Raw genomic sequence first — 16,215 nt, forward strand, 5'->3', positions numbered from 1 at the left:
CTCACGCTCTGATGCTCTGACGCTCACGCTCGGACGTTCACACTCTGACGCTCCCACGCTCACCCTCCCACGCTTCCACGCTCACCCTCACACGCTCACACCCTCACATTCTCACCCTCCCATGCTCACCCGCTCCCACGCTCACCCTCCCACGCTCACCCGCTCCCACGCTCACCCTCCCACGCTCACCCGCTCCCACGCTCACCCGCTCCCATGCTCACCCTGTGCTAGCCGGTCATCTCCCGGCTGCTCGCAGCAGAAGTACCCAGACCGGCGGCCTCGCTCCCTGGTCCTCCAAAATTCATTAGGGGCCCCAGGGGGATACATTGGGGGGTTAATTTAAAGTAGTGCGCAACCCATTTAAACACTGCTTTGCTGATTAGTTGCGCCCGGTCGGCCGCATACATATTCTAGAATACCCGATGCGTTAGAATCGGGCCACCATCTAGTCGTTTATAATGGCTCTGATAGCTCTCCTGATTGGCTGCACCACACCATGCAATGTGATAGATGCAGGGCATAATAAGGAAGTCTGCGCGTCCTCCATTGACACCATTATTTCCCTCTCTGATTCTTCATCAGAGTGTATAATGGAGCATGGCATTTTTTTTTTCTTATTCCGTGCGAATTAAAGAGTGTTCGAATTCGCAGATACCTTCAAATATGTCTGTTGATTTCAGCCTAATTAACATATTCACTAACTGGTGTAAGCCCATTATGAATTTTGATATGTGATGTTTTACTTCAGTTGTCCTATGAGTAAGAGTGTTGCTATACACCAGAAACGCGTCAGGTTTTCTGAGGTTTCATTTTTTAACATGTTTTAAAAATTTTCAATAAAGATATTTTTATTATATCCTGCTGGACGTGCCATCACACATTCTTTTTCTACCATTTGTCTGTGAATCACCAGCGGGTGTGGCACCCACAGGACGAACTCCAGTCCGAGTACTTCCAGAGCTGACAGCGTGGTAAGCTTCCAACCTTTTCCTCCCTCCTTCCTACTACTATTAATGCATCTGTTAGTTTAGTTTAATTTGGCAATGAGCTAAAACAGGTAGTGGGAATATAATGACTTGTGAATTGACCTTGTATATAAGTGCAATATAATTAAATGCAATTGAAATATTTCTCTTTACTACTTTACTTATTTATTTGTAATTTACCTTTTTGCATCTTAGATCAGAGCATCGCAGCTTTTCATCTGGAAACCCATCAATGTCTGTATCCTTTGCGCAGATAAGTCCATTACCAGCCCATCCCACTTTACACTGTAGAGAATTGTTAAAAAAAAATTAATGTTTGGAAAATAAAGAAAACGCACAAAAATTATTATATTAGCCAAGATTTTTAATTTTACACCATTTTTAATACATAAAGCTTGTAATGATGTTATGGTGCAGATTATGTAATGCAATGACATGTAATTTTAAATGTGTTGTGCAGTCCAGTAAAAAGAAAGGTTAAAATATTTTACCTTCTCTCTCCTGCTAGATCTAACAAAGTGCATGAAAAGATGTTGATATAATGCTGGACTATACAGTTGTTAAAGCTACTTTGTGATGCCTTTATTTCCTTAAAGAAAATGTGTCAAAATGTTTTTTCAACTATTGAAAAAATTTAAAGCATTAAAGTTTTATTTTTTTATATTTTATTTTTTAAATGGTATCAAATATGAGAAGTAATGTAATAAGTTCTGATATTTTAAACTTTTGAACAATAGGGAAGCAGCTGCTGACATACAATTGGGAAAATAAGTATTTGATACACTGCTGATTTTGCAAGTTTTCCCACCTACAAAGAATGGAGAGGTCTGTCATTTTTATCATAGGTACACTTCAACTGTGAGAGACAGAATCTAAAAATAAAAATCTTAAAATCACATTGTGTGATTTTTACATAATTAAATTGCATTTTATTGCATGAAATAAATATTTGATCATCTACCAACCAGCAAGAATTCTGGCTCTCACAGACCTGATAGGTTTTTTCTTTAAGAAGCCCTCTTACTCTGCACTCATTACCTATATTAATTGCACCTGTTTGACCTCGTGACCTGTACAAAAGAAACCTGTCGACACACTCAATTAATCACACACCAACCTCTCCACCATGGCCAAGATCAAAGCGCTGTCTAAGGACACCAGGGACAAAATTGTAGACCTGCACAAGGCTGGGATGGGTTACAGGACAATAAGCAAGCAGCTTTGTGAGAAGGCAACAATTGTTGGCACAATTATTAGAAAATTGAAGAAACACAAGATGACTGACAATCTTCCTCGGTCTGGGGCTCCATGCAGGATCTCCCTTGGTGGGGTATGGATGATTCTGAGAAAGGTCAGAAATCATCCCAGAACTACACGGGAGGACCTGGTCAATGCCTTGAAGATAGCTGGGACTAGAGTTTCGAACATTAACATTAGGAACACACTACGCCGTCATGGATTAAAATCGTACAGGGCACGCAAGGTCCCCCTGTTGACGCCAGCACATGTCCAGGCCCATTTTGAAGTTCACCAATGACCATCTGGATGATCCAGAGAGGCATGGGAGAAGGTCATGTGGTCAGATGAGACCAAAATAGAATTTTTTGGTATCAACTCCACTCACCGTGTTTGGAGGAAAAAGAAAGATGAGCACAACCCCAAGAACACCGTCCCAACCATGAAGCATGGTGGGGGAAACATCATACTTTGGGGTGCTTTTCTGCAAAGGGGACAGGGAGACTGCACCGTATTGAAGGGAAGATGGATGGGGTCATGTATAGTGAGATTTTGGCCAACAATCTCCTTCTCTCAGTAAGAGCATTGAAGATGGGTCGTGGCTGGGTCTTCCAGCATGACAATGACCGGAAACACACAGCCAGGGCAACTAAGGGGTGGCTCCGTAAGAAGCATTTAAAGGTCCTCGAGTGGCCTAGATAGTCTCCAGATCTGAACCCGATAGAAAAATTTTTGGAGGGAGCTGAAACTCAATGTAGCCCAGAGACAGCCCCGAAACCTGAAAGATCTGTAGAAGATCTGTATGGAACAGTGGACCAAAATCCCTGCTGTAGTGTGTGCAAACTTGGTCAAGAACTACAGGAAATGTGTGACCTCTATAATTGCAAACAAAGGTTTCCATACCACATTTTAAGTTCTGTTTTTCTATTATATCAAATACTTATTTCATGCAATAAAATGGCAATTAATTTTGTAAAAATCGTACAATGGGATTTTCTGGATTTTTTTAAGATTCTGTCTCTCACAGTTCCAGTGTACCTGCGATAAACATTATAGACCTCTTCATTCTTTGTAGGTGGAAAAACTTGCAAAATCGGCAGTGTATCAAATACTTATTTTCCCCACTGTATGTCATAAAAACCTAGAGTACTGTTCACATTATGACTGCAGTAAATGGGATCTGCTCTCATGTGTCTGATGTCACTCCTTATCTCCCTTTCTGGGTATCTACCAAAGGACAAGGGAGGATGAAGATTAGGATCACAGTGCAGCACTATTTTTTGGTGACTGCAATGTGATATTGAGATATCACCCTTGTCACAGAGGATGGCTGGCAGTGCCGATTCTGTTACTTGGTTCTGCCTGCTCACAGGTCTTTACAGAGATCTGAGCAGAGCAGTCATATTTTGCAGCTGCAGAACTCAAATCACCATAATCACACAATTCAGCAGTCAATATCACACGTGAAGGGTTTAGATGCATTGCTCTACAAACCTGTATCACCCATGATAGGATTAGATACACAGCTCACAGGTAATAACTGTTATCTGAGAGAAGCCATCATGTCATTGCTGCACTCAGATCACAGTAATTACCAGACAGCACTCACTAGGTGATTTCATTAAATGATGTGTACTCACCGCTGGATGAGGTCACCGCCATAGTGCTGGTGCCTGAACTTGGTGTGGCTTTACAGATGCAGCAGCAAGGTGTCATTGAGATATCTCTGCATCACAGATATCTGAATAAGGCCACGGCCCCACTATCAGTATTTGGTCAGTATTTTTCTCAGGAGTGGGAGCCAAAACCAGGTGAGGGTCAATCAGAGAAAAGGTACAGTGGATACAGAAAGTATTCAGACCCCTTTAAATTTTTCACTCTGTTTCATTGCAGCCATTTGGTAAATTCTAAAAAGTTCATTTTTTTCTCATTAAAGTACACTCTGCACCCCATCTTGACTGGAAAAAAAACAGAAATGTAGAAGTTTTTGCAAATTTATTAAAAAAGAAAAACTAAAATATCACATGGTCATAAGTATTCAGACCCTTCGCTAAGTATTAATTAGAAGCACCCTTTTGAGCTAGTACAGCCATGAGTCTTCTTGGGAATGATGCAACAAGTTTTTCACACCTGGATTTGGGGATCCTCTGCCATTCTTCCTTGCAGATCCTCTCTAGTTGCAGCAGGTTGGATGGTGAACGTTGGTGGACAGCCATTGTCAGGTCTCTCCAGAGATGCTTAATTGGGTTTAGGTCAGGGCTCTGGCTGGGCCAGTCAAGAATGGTTACAGAGTTGTTCTGAAGCCACTCCTTTGTTATTTTAGCGTTGTCCTTAGGGTCATTGTTTTGTTGGAAGGTGAACCTTTGGCCAAGTCTGAGGTCCTGAGCACTCTGGAAGAGGTTTTCATCCAGGATATCTCTGTACTTGGCCGCATTCATGTTTCCTTCAATTGCAACCAGTCATCCTGTCCCTGCAGCTGAAAAACACCCCTATAGCATGATGCTGCCACCACCATGTTTCACTGTTGGGATTGTATTGGGCAGGTAATGAGCAGTGCCTGGTTTTCTCCACACATACCGCTTAGAATTCTCACCAAAAAGTTCTATCTTCATCTCATCAGAGCAGAGAATCTTATTTCTCAGAGTCTGGGAGTCCTTCATGTGTTTTTGAGTTTCTATGCAGGCTTTCATATGTCTTGCACTGAGAAGAGAGGCTTCCGTTGGGCCACTCTGCCATAAAGGCCTGACTGGTGGAGGGCTGCAGTGATAGTTGACTTTGTGGAACTTTCTTCCATCTCCCTACTGCATCTCTGGAGCTCAGCCACAGTGATCTTGGGGTTCTACTTTACCTCTCTCACCAAGGCTCTTCTATGATTGCTCAGTTTGGCTGGATGGCGAAGTCTAGGAAGACTTCTGGTGGTCCCAAACTTCTTCCATTTAAGGATTATGGAGGCCACTGTGCTCTTAGGAACCTTGAGTAATGCAGAAATTCTTTTATAATCTTGGCCAGATCTGTGCTTTGCCACAATTCTGTCTCTGAGCTCCTTGGGCAGTTCCTTTGAGCTCATGATTCTCATTTGGTCTGACATGCACTGTGAGCTGTGAGGTCTTATATAGCCAGGTGTGTGCCTTTCCAAATCAAGCCCTATCAGTTTAATCAAACACAGCTGGACTCCTATGAAGGAGTAGAACCATATCAAAGAGGATCACAAGGAAATGGACAGCATGTGACTTAAATATGAGTGTCTGAGCAAAGGGTCTAAATACTCATGACCATGTGATATTTCAGTTTTTCTTATTTAATAAATTTGCAAAAATTTCTACATTTCTTTTTTTTCAGTCAAGATGGGGTGCAGAGTGTACTTTAATGAGAAAAAAATGAACTTTTTAGAATTTACCAAATGGCTGCAATGAAACAAAGAGTGAAAGATTTAAAGGGGTCTGAATACTTTCCGTACCCACTGTATATTAGAAACAAGTGCACCAATTCTGTCTTTATCACTCACTCCTGGTTTTGACTCCCACTTCTGAGAAAAAATACTGACTGAATACTGATAGTGGGGCCAAGGCCTTAGGCTTTAACCTGATATATTAGATGAGTCAGTGTTCAGAGCACAGAAGCATGATATTTTCTCTGCTGTGCTCTGTACACTAGTGGCTGTGAGCACCGGTCGAGCAGTCTGACACTTTATTACCAATACCAGGCTATAGACCTGTACTCGCCTTTGGAAGAAGTTACCACCGCAGGCCTGCTCTCATCGCTCAGAGCAGTGTTGCGGCTGTAACTTCGAATGACGAGAACAGGTTGGTAGACATCTATTAGTTGTATAATGTCAGTCTGCCTGACCTGTCCTCACTGCTGCTGGTGGACCTTCTATCATCACTCAGCGGTGAACAATGCCTAATGGGTGATAGGAGGAAATTATAACTCAGAGTACTGCTCTGGACTAAAATAAAATGATGAACATACTACTCAATAGCCATCTCTCTCTCAACACTCCACAATAATGAGAATCATAAAGATCCTATGGCAATTAAGTCATATATAGATCAAGAAGTGTTTTACACGAACATTATTACTAAAATCAATGCTTTATTAGACATACATGTTGAAACCATACAGACAAAAATGTTTAAAATGTGCCTCAAACCAAAAAAGGAGGTATACAGCTTAGTCATAGATAACCCAATAGATGCACAAAGGCAATGCTTATATGTAATTTAAATATTTTTTTATAAGTAATTATTCATTGGTGTAGATATACAATCTAGGTCTATGGGTGCTCTCCATCCAATCCAATCTAGGTCTATGGGTGCTCTCAATCAAATTGATGGATTAATACAAAAATAAAACTGTGACACATTCCCTTTAAGGTAGTTATACAAATTAAATAACTATTCGATCCAGTTATTTCTCCCAACTCACAATAAACATGCACTTTCAGCTGGAGCAAAGAAGGATGTTTATTTTAATGGTTAAAGAAAATTAAAAAAGGTATCCTCTTCCAGCAGACTTCAGCCTGTAGGCTCAGTTAGATGAAAAAGAAAAATCTTGAAACTTTACTTACAACCCCTGGCTACAGCACTGTGTCTCTGATGCTAATAGACAAAAAGTTTTTATTTATATTCATGAACACTTTATGAGCACCACGTTTAAATCGAACAAGGACCGAGCAATCAGTGTCTCGTTCAGATGTGGCTGGTGAATCTGGTAATCCAGTACAACAGTTATTATTCCGCTATTTGTATTCATGAACACTGTAGGAACACGACATTTAAATCAGCATAGAATCAAACAGCTGATGAGCATACATCGCATAAACCTGCACTATAAGAAGTGAATAAATGCAGATTTGTATCTGAAAAGATTGGTGGTCCGATGCAGAATCTGTAAGTGTATATTGTGTCAATAAATCATGGTGGTTAACGCAAGTATAATCTACTGTTTGTGTCCATAAGCACTGTAGAAACGCCACACTTAAATCAACATATAATCATACAGCCAGCGTGAGTACATCACTCCACCCGACTTATAGAAGAAGCAAGTAAGTGCAGATTTATGTCTAAGGCTAAGTGCCCATGATGCAGAAATGCTGCAGATTTTTTCCGCTTCTCCCTGGCAGGAAAAATACAAGCGGATTTTACATGCGTTTTTCCTGCCAGTTAGAAGCGTTTATCAAGCGTTTTTGCATGTGGGTTGTTGAGCGCTTTCCAAGCGATTTTAGCATCACTTGGAAAAGTGCTTGACAACTTGGTCACACTATATAAATCCATGCAACCGGCATGGATTTATATAGTGTGACCAAGTAATAGTTAAAAAAAGAATAAAAATGGTAAAAAATAAAAAATAAAGATTATACTTACCTTCTGATAGTCCCCGGTGTTTTCTCCACTGTGTCCGGTCTGTTGTACGGCTCGCGGTGGTGTGAAAGGACCTTTCATGATGTCATTTAGTCATGTGACGCTGACGTCGACGGTCGCGTGACCTGTCACATGTCTAATTGACGTCATGAAAGGTCCTTTCACACCACCGCGAGCCGTACAACAGACCGGACACAGTGGAGAAAACACCGGGGACTATCAGAAGGTAAGTATAATCTTTATTTTTTATTTTAAATTCTTTTTTAACTACAGGTACTATGGTACCCGGCTCCGGAGGACCCGGGTACCATCCGCACATTGAATCGCTTAATATCCGCATGTGCACATGTATACATGCTGATATTATGCGATTCAATGCAAGTCAATGGCGGCAATTACGCTGCGTGTCCGCAAAATGAATGAACATGCTGCATATTTTTCCGCAATGATAATCCGCAGCGGAAATTTCCGCAGCATGTGCACAGCACATGCCGATTATCATTGGGGAACATGGGGCACATATTACCAAGCGTTTTTTAAGCATTTTCGCTGCGGAAATTCTGCGGCAAAAGCACTTGAAAAACGCATAGTGGGCACGCAGCCTAAGGGGATTGATGGTCTGATGCAGAGTCTATGAGTGTGTATTGTGTTAATGAATCTTAATAATTGGCCCAGGTATGTCTGCATACCAACAAGTGTGAGTTTAGTACAATAAATTACATGAGCCCGACAATTCAGTAAAAGTATTATAAGCCTGCAGTATTCAATTGAAATATGATTATATGGAATTTGAATGAATGGAAAATAGAGAATGTACTTAATAAATATAGATAAATGATATAATGGCATATATATAATAATACCTAAGGAAAAATAAATGTATTCATTAATTTCAATGCACCTTATATATAATGAAATTGAATAAATTCATATAGTATATACAGTATAATTAAATAGGCCTATGCAAATGTTAATTTTGATTTTATAAGTTACATTAGGTCCAAAGATTGTTTTATAGAGAATGAAACAGTTAAACACCAAGGAATAACTAAATGGTTGCCAGAGCTGAGAATATCTATACAATAATTAGTTTTCTACAATGAAGCTGTTAGAATAAACTGGAAAACCATATGAGACACTATTTGAGAACGTTCAGGCTCAAAGTGAATATAGTAGCCTGAGCAGTATTGTACATATGGTTAGAAATGAGAATTATTAATAGTGTAGCATGATCTCACGTTTCAAATTCATACCTATAGGAACACGTGAATTTAGGGTGAACATCCAATATGTTTCCCTGTTACGCAAAGCTTTTTCCCCATCTCCTGCTCGTGTATTTTTTGGAATATGTTCGATGGCATAGATGATGAGGTCAGTGGTCTGACTGTTGTGGAAACTGATAAAATGGTTGGATTCATTGGATATGTTACGGGTTGTGGCATGTGTGATGTCATACAAATGTTCACGGATTTAGTTTTTTCATTTTCTTATAGTAGATCCAACATATTTTAAATTGAAAATGTGACATTCTATGACATAAATGACATTATCTGAGTTACAATTAAGAAAACTTTTAATTTGAAAAGTACTATTGTCATGTGAATCTGTAAATGAGGACTTTTTTTGGAGTGCAAACATGTTTTGCAGGGAGGTTGGCCGCATTTAAAAAATATAAATATAAATATATATATATTATATATACACACACATATACATATATTACCTCAATACCACCTTCGCCTTTCCCCCCAAATAAAGACACATCAACCTGTATTCTTTGGATAAATTTGGCCACAGCGGCCATTTTATTAACAAACAAACATTAACATATTAACCATGAAACAAAATAAACATATGAGGGGAGGGTTCTTGAAGCTAATAGATCTGACTTAAAAATACAACAAATAAATCCAACCTGAATGTTACCCTCAGTACGTGAAAGACTAACCAACTAAAAGCTCCCGGGGTAAAAACCCCGTCCAGAGCCCCGAACCAAAAGCCAGATCACCCCCATTAAGTTTTAAACTGCTTGGAATTCTCACAAATTCCTTCCACCGACAATTCAGTAGCAACTCCAAGAACCCTACCCCCCGCCAAACACAAACATCTCTGACACCTCAGACTCATGAGTGCCCGAAAAGCCACCAAGGCCCTTTCGATACCCTCCAGTATCGCCAGGGCTCATTGATCGATTCCTATAGCATTCAGATGAACTCCATCCTCAAGGCAAAAATTGCCCTCTCCCGATTCGAATTCAAAGTGCCTAACACTAACGCTACCATTCCTGGATACAGAGCTCGAAATAGCCCTGTTCAATTTTATTCTTGCCCTATTAATCCCTTTTAACAATCTTGCCGCTCTCCACTTCTGCCGAGGCATGACATCTGACCACACCATCCGCAAACCCGGATAAGATGTCCATAACCTCAAGAAGTCAAAACGAATATCCCGAAATAACTCTCTAACGGGCCTTGACCCCAAATGGTTCCCTCCCATATCAATAACCAAAATATCAGGTGTTCTATCTAAAGGAGCCTCCTTGTGGAATTTGAGCAAAACACGACTCCACACCATTCCTCTAAAGCCCACCACTGGACCACAACCTGCTCTCTAAGGAAATCCAATTGCCTACCATCCAGCCTTACGTCAGCGCGCAGCGCCCCCCAGTGCAGGGACGAATGTCTGAAAATCCAAGCTAACAATGGAACGCCAGCTGAAATGAACAATGACAAACATATTACACTACTCGATAAAAAACAGTCTCCTTGTCACCACTAATGCCGCACATATGTTTGGTATCGATCGGAAGACCACCTGCCAATACGCTTTATCACTTCAGCCCCCAGACCATAACTATCCGCCTCAGATGCAGCACCAATCCTAAAGGAGTGCGAACCATATACCTCAGGGCTGAGGCCCAGTTCCTATATCCTCTTCTTGAGCAACGCTATAAACTGAAAACGGGACAAAAATGACCCGTCCTCGTGGCATAAAAGTGGTACGACTCTCCCCGACCATACTCTCCAATATGCCTCCAAACATCTTTGCGGGCACATCAAGTCCCCGACCACTCACCTACCCCTGCCAACTTGATCCGTTTTTGCATGCCTGATCCAAAAATCAATGCCCTCAATCCAATATCCCACATCTTCGTCTAGCAAACCACCTGCCCTTACCTTACTTGGGGCAGCCATTTCCCTTACTCTCATTGCCCCTAAAAGGCTAAAGAAAAAGCCAATCTAAACAATGCAGAACAATGCCCAACGGCAGAACAATGCCCAACCTTTCCGACATGCTGAACGACACTGGCCTCCGTTTATCAATAGTCCTCCCGCCTAACCAAAAACTATTTTGTAACATCCCCTACCCCCTGTAACTTAAAACTGAAAGCCAACCCCGCAATGAATTTGCTGACTCTAGACACAGACCACCCCAACTCCGCCGTCTTACCAACCAAAAACAACACCACCAATTTTCTATCCTGCTCATTCTCAATCACACCCCACTGCGCCACCCAACTTTGCCATACGCGCCACGAAGATTCGTATTCAGACCAGGTTTGACTCGCAATGGACTCCTGAATTAACCATCCTGCTCCTCCAAAATCAGACGCCACAAGTGTGAAGGGCATTCCTCTCCCACATCGTCCGCCTCCGGTGCCAGTGCCCGAAAACGCTCCCACTGGAAACGAGACAATGCATCCGCGATAGAATTTTGCACACCGGGAACATGCACTGCTGAAATCCATGCATTCAACTCAAGACACCGAAGCATTAATTCCCTGAGAAGCTTGATAACCAGAGGGGAGAAGGCTGACAAACTATTAATAAGCGCCACCACACTGATATTATCAAAGTGAAAACGGACTTTCCTATTCAAGAAAAATTCCCCCCATATGGAAACTGCGACCACAATTGTAAATAACTAAGTGTCAAGTTCTTCATGAAACCCATCCTTTTCCACAACTCTGGCCATTTTCCAAAACTCCACCTACCCTAACAATAGGCTCCATAGCCCACGCCACCAGCCGCTTCTGTATAAATTTCCCAATCAAAACTGCTCAAGAACTCCTTCTGAATCAACGATTGACCATTATAGTTTTCCAAAAACATTTCCACACCACCAAATCCTCCTGGAGCTCCTTGTTCAACCGAATGAAATAATGCGGAGCCTTCACGCCAGCCGTTGTCCCAGATAACCTGCGACAAAATATTCTGTCTATCGGCATTATTCTACACGCAAAATTCAACCTTCCTAACAAGGACTGCAACTCCTTCAACGTCACCTTACGCAACCTCAACACCCTGTCTACCTCTTGCCTGAGTAAAAACAATTTATCCTCTGGTAAGCGACACTCCATCCTATCTGAATCAATCAAAATACCTAAAAAACTTAAAACAGTACAAGGTCCCTCGGTTTTTTCCCATGCCAACGGAACGCCAAAACGCTCAGCCACCCACACCATGGATGCTAACAAGTTCCCACACACCAATGAATCTGGAGGACCTATAAACAAAAAATCATCAAATAATGAATCGCCAACTGTACACCTGCAGCACTACCCATTCCAAAAAAGTGCTAAAAGATTCAAACAACTAACATGAAATTGCACAACCCATAGGCAAACATCTATCCAGGTAGTATCCTTCAATCCAAAAATAACCCAACAATGGGATGCTATTCGGATGCACCCGAAGCAATCTGAACGCAGATTCAATATCTGCTTTTGCTAACAATGACCCGGGCCCATACCTGCGCACCCATTGCACCGCCGCATCGAATGAAGTATACTCCACGAAACATAATTCCTGATCAATACCATCATTCATCGACAGCCCCTTTGGGTACGACAAATGCTGGATTAACTAAAATTTATTCGGCTCCTTCTTTGGCACCACCCCTAACGGCGAAATAATCACACGCTCTTCCGGCAAACTCTTAAAAGGACCTGCCATACGACCTAACTCCACCTCCTTTCTCGCTCACCACGTCCGGATGCATCGTAGCCGACCTCAAATTCTTAATCGAAAATGGAACACCATGAGTGGGAGCCGGAATCCTGAAACTCCGAAAAAACATTCCAAATAACGTCGCCTTTTCCCTATCCAGATATCTACTTTTAAAGGGGACCATCCCGAGAGTTTTCACCGGAGTCACCCTCTTGACCGGTACCCACTGAAGACTTTCCTATTCCTTTCTTAAAGCATTTTGAGGCCACATGTGATGTCCCGTTACAGTGGGAACACACGTATTTAAACTTACAGCTGTTGTCATATTTACATTGTTTGTCATTAAATTGCCAACACGTTCCAGATTTTTCCTTCCCACCTTGTGCCCCTTGACTGCTCCCCCCCATGTCCTGATGACTGACTCACCAGGGGGGACCTGAGCACTCGCCAATGATCTAGCTGATCTCCCACCAGAGGATCACCTCCTGCTTGTTCTTGCTCCGCCACACAACTCTTGACCCTCTTTTGCCTCTAGACCCAGACAGGCCTGCCTGGTCCGTACTGCCTGAGAGAGAACTGCCCTGCAGCTCCCTGCCGCCGCATTCGCCTTCTGTCGTCCAGAGCAGCCACTCAGCCTAGCCTTAGACCGCTGCTGCCAACCCGCAGAATGCCTCTGAGCTGTGTGCCTCCCACTCCGTCTGGCAGGCATCCCGACAGGGACCTCACCGGGAGTACCTGCCGCTGCAAAGTCCTGCCCCGTCTGCGCCTCCATCGTCTGCCACGTAGCACGATCCCCCCTCTGATCGTTACATCACTGGTGCCTGGGAGAAGACGGGGGATGCCGCTCCGGCGCGGCCCTCACTTCCTGTCCCGGCTGCGCAGCCGCTGCAGGCCGTACTTCCTGTGCGGCCCTCACTTCCGGCGCGGCCCTTGCTGCGCATCGTAATGAGCCTGCAGACTGGCTGGGCAGATTCCTGCCGGTGCAGTCGTGCACCAGCAAGGGGCAGCACCGTCGCGCACACCCTCCGCAGGGTCCCCAGAGGAGCACCGCAGCCTGCGCCTGCTGCCCGTGCCTACATCTGGTGACAGCCTCTCCGGTGGACGCGAACTCCTTGCATCCCTCCTTAGTCCAGGCGCTTCTTAAGGAGCCCAGGCAGCCCCCAATAATGTCAACAGTTGTGACTGAAGCCATCCTCCATCTCTCGAACGGGCCGTATCCCGCAGCTGCAGCATCAAGTATTCCACCGACTCCATGAGGTAACGTTGGTGGATGTGTGTCTCTTCAGCTTGCTCCCTGTGCAATGAATGGGAGTTCCCCCGCACTTTTCCCCTAGCTACACCCCTCATCTCGCCTTAATTCCTGCCCCTATATACTCCCCACCAATCCAAACTCCTTGTATCCCTTCAAAATTGAAGCCTCCTGGCCAATCCCAGTCATGGGGGGCTTCCTACTAGCTACGTACGTCTCCTGCCCCCTCCTATATATATATCCCATTGTATCATTTATCTATCTTTATTAAGCACATTCTTTATTTTCCATTCTTTCAAATTCCATATAATAATATATCAGTTGAATATGGCAGGCTTATAATACTGAATTACAATTACTGAATTGTCGGGCTCATGTAATTTATTGTACTAAACTTACACTTGTTGGTATGCAGACATACCTGCGCCAATTATTAAGATTTATTAACACAATACACACTCATAGACTCTGCATCGGACCATCAATCCCCTTAGGCCATGGCCCCACTATCAGTATTTGGTCAGGGTTCTGTCAGTGGTTCAGGAGTGGATGATAAATGCAGAATTGGTGACTTGTTTCTATTATACCTTTTGGCTATGTTCCCACGTAGCAGATTTGATGCAGAGCGTTTTTGCCTCTCTCTGGTGGCAAAAAAATGCATGCAGATTTACATGCATTTTTTCTGCCAGAGAGATGCATTTTTCCAGCGTTTTTACATGCGTTTTCGCATGCGATTTTTCAAGCACTTTTCCAAGCGATTTTTAGCATCACTTGGAAAAGTGCTTGACAAGTTGGTCACACAATATAAATCCATTCAACCGGCATGGATTTATATTGTGTGACCAACTTAGATGCTTTAAATGCAGCATCAATAGTAAAAAAAAAAAAGAATTAAAAAGTTAAAAATAAATACAATCTGTATACTCACCTCTCCAGTCTGCTCCCGGTGGCGATCCTCTCTCCTCGGCGTCCTGCGGTGTACTGGCAGGACCTGTGGTGACGTCATTTAGTCAGCTGATGGTCACGCGACCATCACCTGACCGCCGATTTCAGCGGTCGCGTGACCATCAGATGACTAAATGACGTCACCGCAGGTCCTGCAAGTACATCGCGGGACGCCGAGGAGAGAGGACGCCGCCGGGAGCAGACCGGAGAGGTGAGTATACAGGTTTTATTTATTTTTAACTTTATTTCTTTTTTTCACTGCGTGGTAGCCGGGATGAAGAGGAGTTGTAGTCTCCTCTTCATCCCAGGTACCACACGCACCGCGATTACACTGCAAATTCGCGCCCATTGAATTTAATTGAAACGCAGTAAATCGACATATACCTGCGGGTTTGCTGCGTTTCAATGTTCCTCAATGGCCGTGAATTTGCAGCGTAATCACGGTAGAAATGGTCATGCTGCATTTTGCAACGCAATGCGAATTCGGCACGCTAATTAGCGCATCATGTGCACAGCACATCCGAATTCACATTGCTTTGCATGGCAGACGGTTTTACAAGCGTTTTCGCGGCCGTAAAAACGCTACGTGGGCACATGGCCTTTCTCTGATTGTTCCTCGCCTGGTTTTGGCTCCCACTCCTGAGAAAAAATACTGACTGAACACTGACCAAGTACTGATAGTGGGGCCATGGCCTTAGACATAAATCTGCACTTACTTGCTTCTTCTATAAGTCGGGTGGAGTGATGTACTCACGCTGGCTGTATGATTATATGTTGATTTAAGTGTGGCGTTTCTACAGTGCTTATGGACACAAACAGTAGATTATACTTGCGTTAACCACCATGATTTATTGACACAATATACACTTACAGATTCTGCATCGGACCACCAATCTTTTCAGATACAAATCTGCATTTATTCACTTCTTATAGTGCAGGTTTATGCGATGTATGCTCATCAGCTGTTTGATTCTATGCTGATTTAAATGTCGTGTTCCTACAGTGTTCATGAATACAAATAGCGGAATAATAACTGTTGTACTGGATTACCAGATTCACCAGCCACATCTGAACGAGACACTGATTGCTCGGTCCTTGTTCGATTTAAACGTGGTGCTCATAAAGTGTTCATGAATATAAATAGCGGAGCAACAACTTCTGTACCGGATTACCAGTTTTATTAGTCATATATGAATGTATATCTATATCTCTCATCATGTTTGACACATACATTCATTTATAATGATCGAAGTGCTCAAACTTTTTTTATACCATTGTATTCATTCATTATATTTGAAACAATTGTATGGAATTATGCTGTTCTTAATTCATTGATATATATTATATACTTGAATGCTTTTCATTATTGTTGTTTCCCTGTTATTATTTTTCATTCATTGTATTAATAATGTTTTTATTAATTTTTTCTGTGTTTTTCTCCTTAAGATTCCCCTTTTTCTTTATTTCATATACTGTACTTGCCTCTGAAT

At 42.6% G+C, this 16,215-nt stretch overlaps 1 protein-coding gene across 1 annotated transcript in view; it reads right to left on the reverse strand.

The window, feature by feature from the left end:
• LOC141176270 (cartilage oligomeric matrix protein-like) overlaps positions 1-16,215 on the reverse strand; it is a 1,029,762-nt gene that overhangs the window by 431,618 nt on the left and 581,929 nt on the right. Inside the window, exon 8 of the mRNA XM_073660229.1 lies at positions 1,167-1,271. Within this exon, the coding sequence (XP_073516330.1) occupies positions 1,167-1,271 (105 nt within the window). The remainder of the gene's footprint in view (positions 1-1,166; positions 1,272-16,215) is intronic.

This window comes from Phyllobates terribilis, unplaced genomic scaffold, assembly GCF_046119375.1.
Source record: "Phyllobates terribilis strain yellow unplaced genomic scaffold, ASM4611937v1 Scaffold_22__1_contigs__length_20350403, whole genome shotgun sequence".
Classification (NCBI taxonomy): domain Eukaryota; kingdom Metazoa; phylum Chordata; class Amphibia; order Anura; family Dendrobatidae; genus Phyllobates; species Phyllobates terribilis.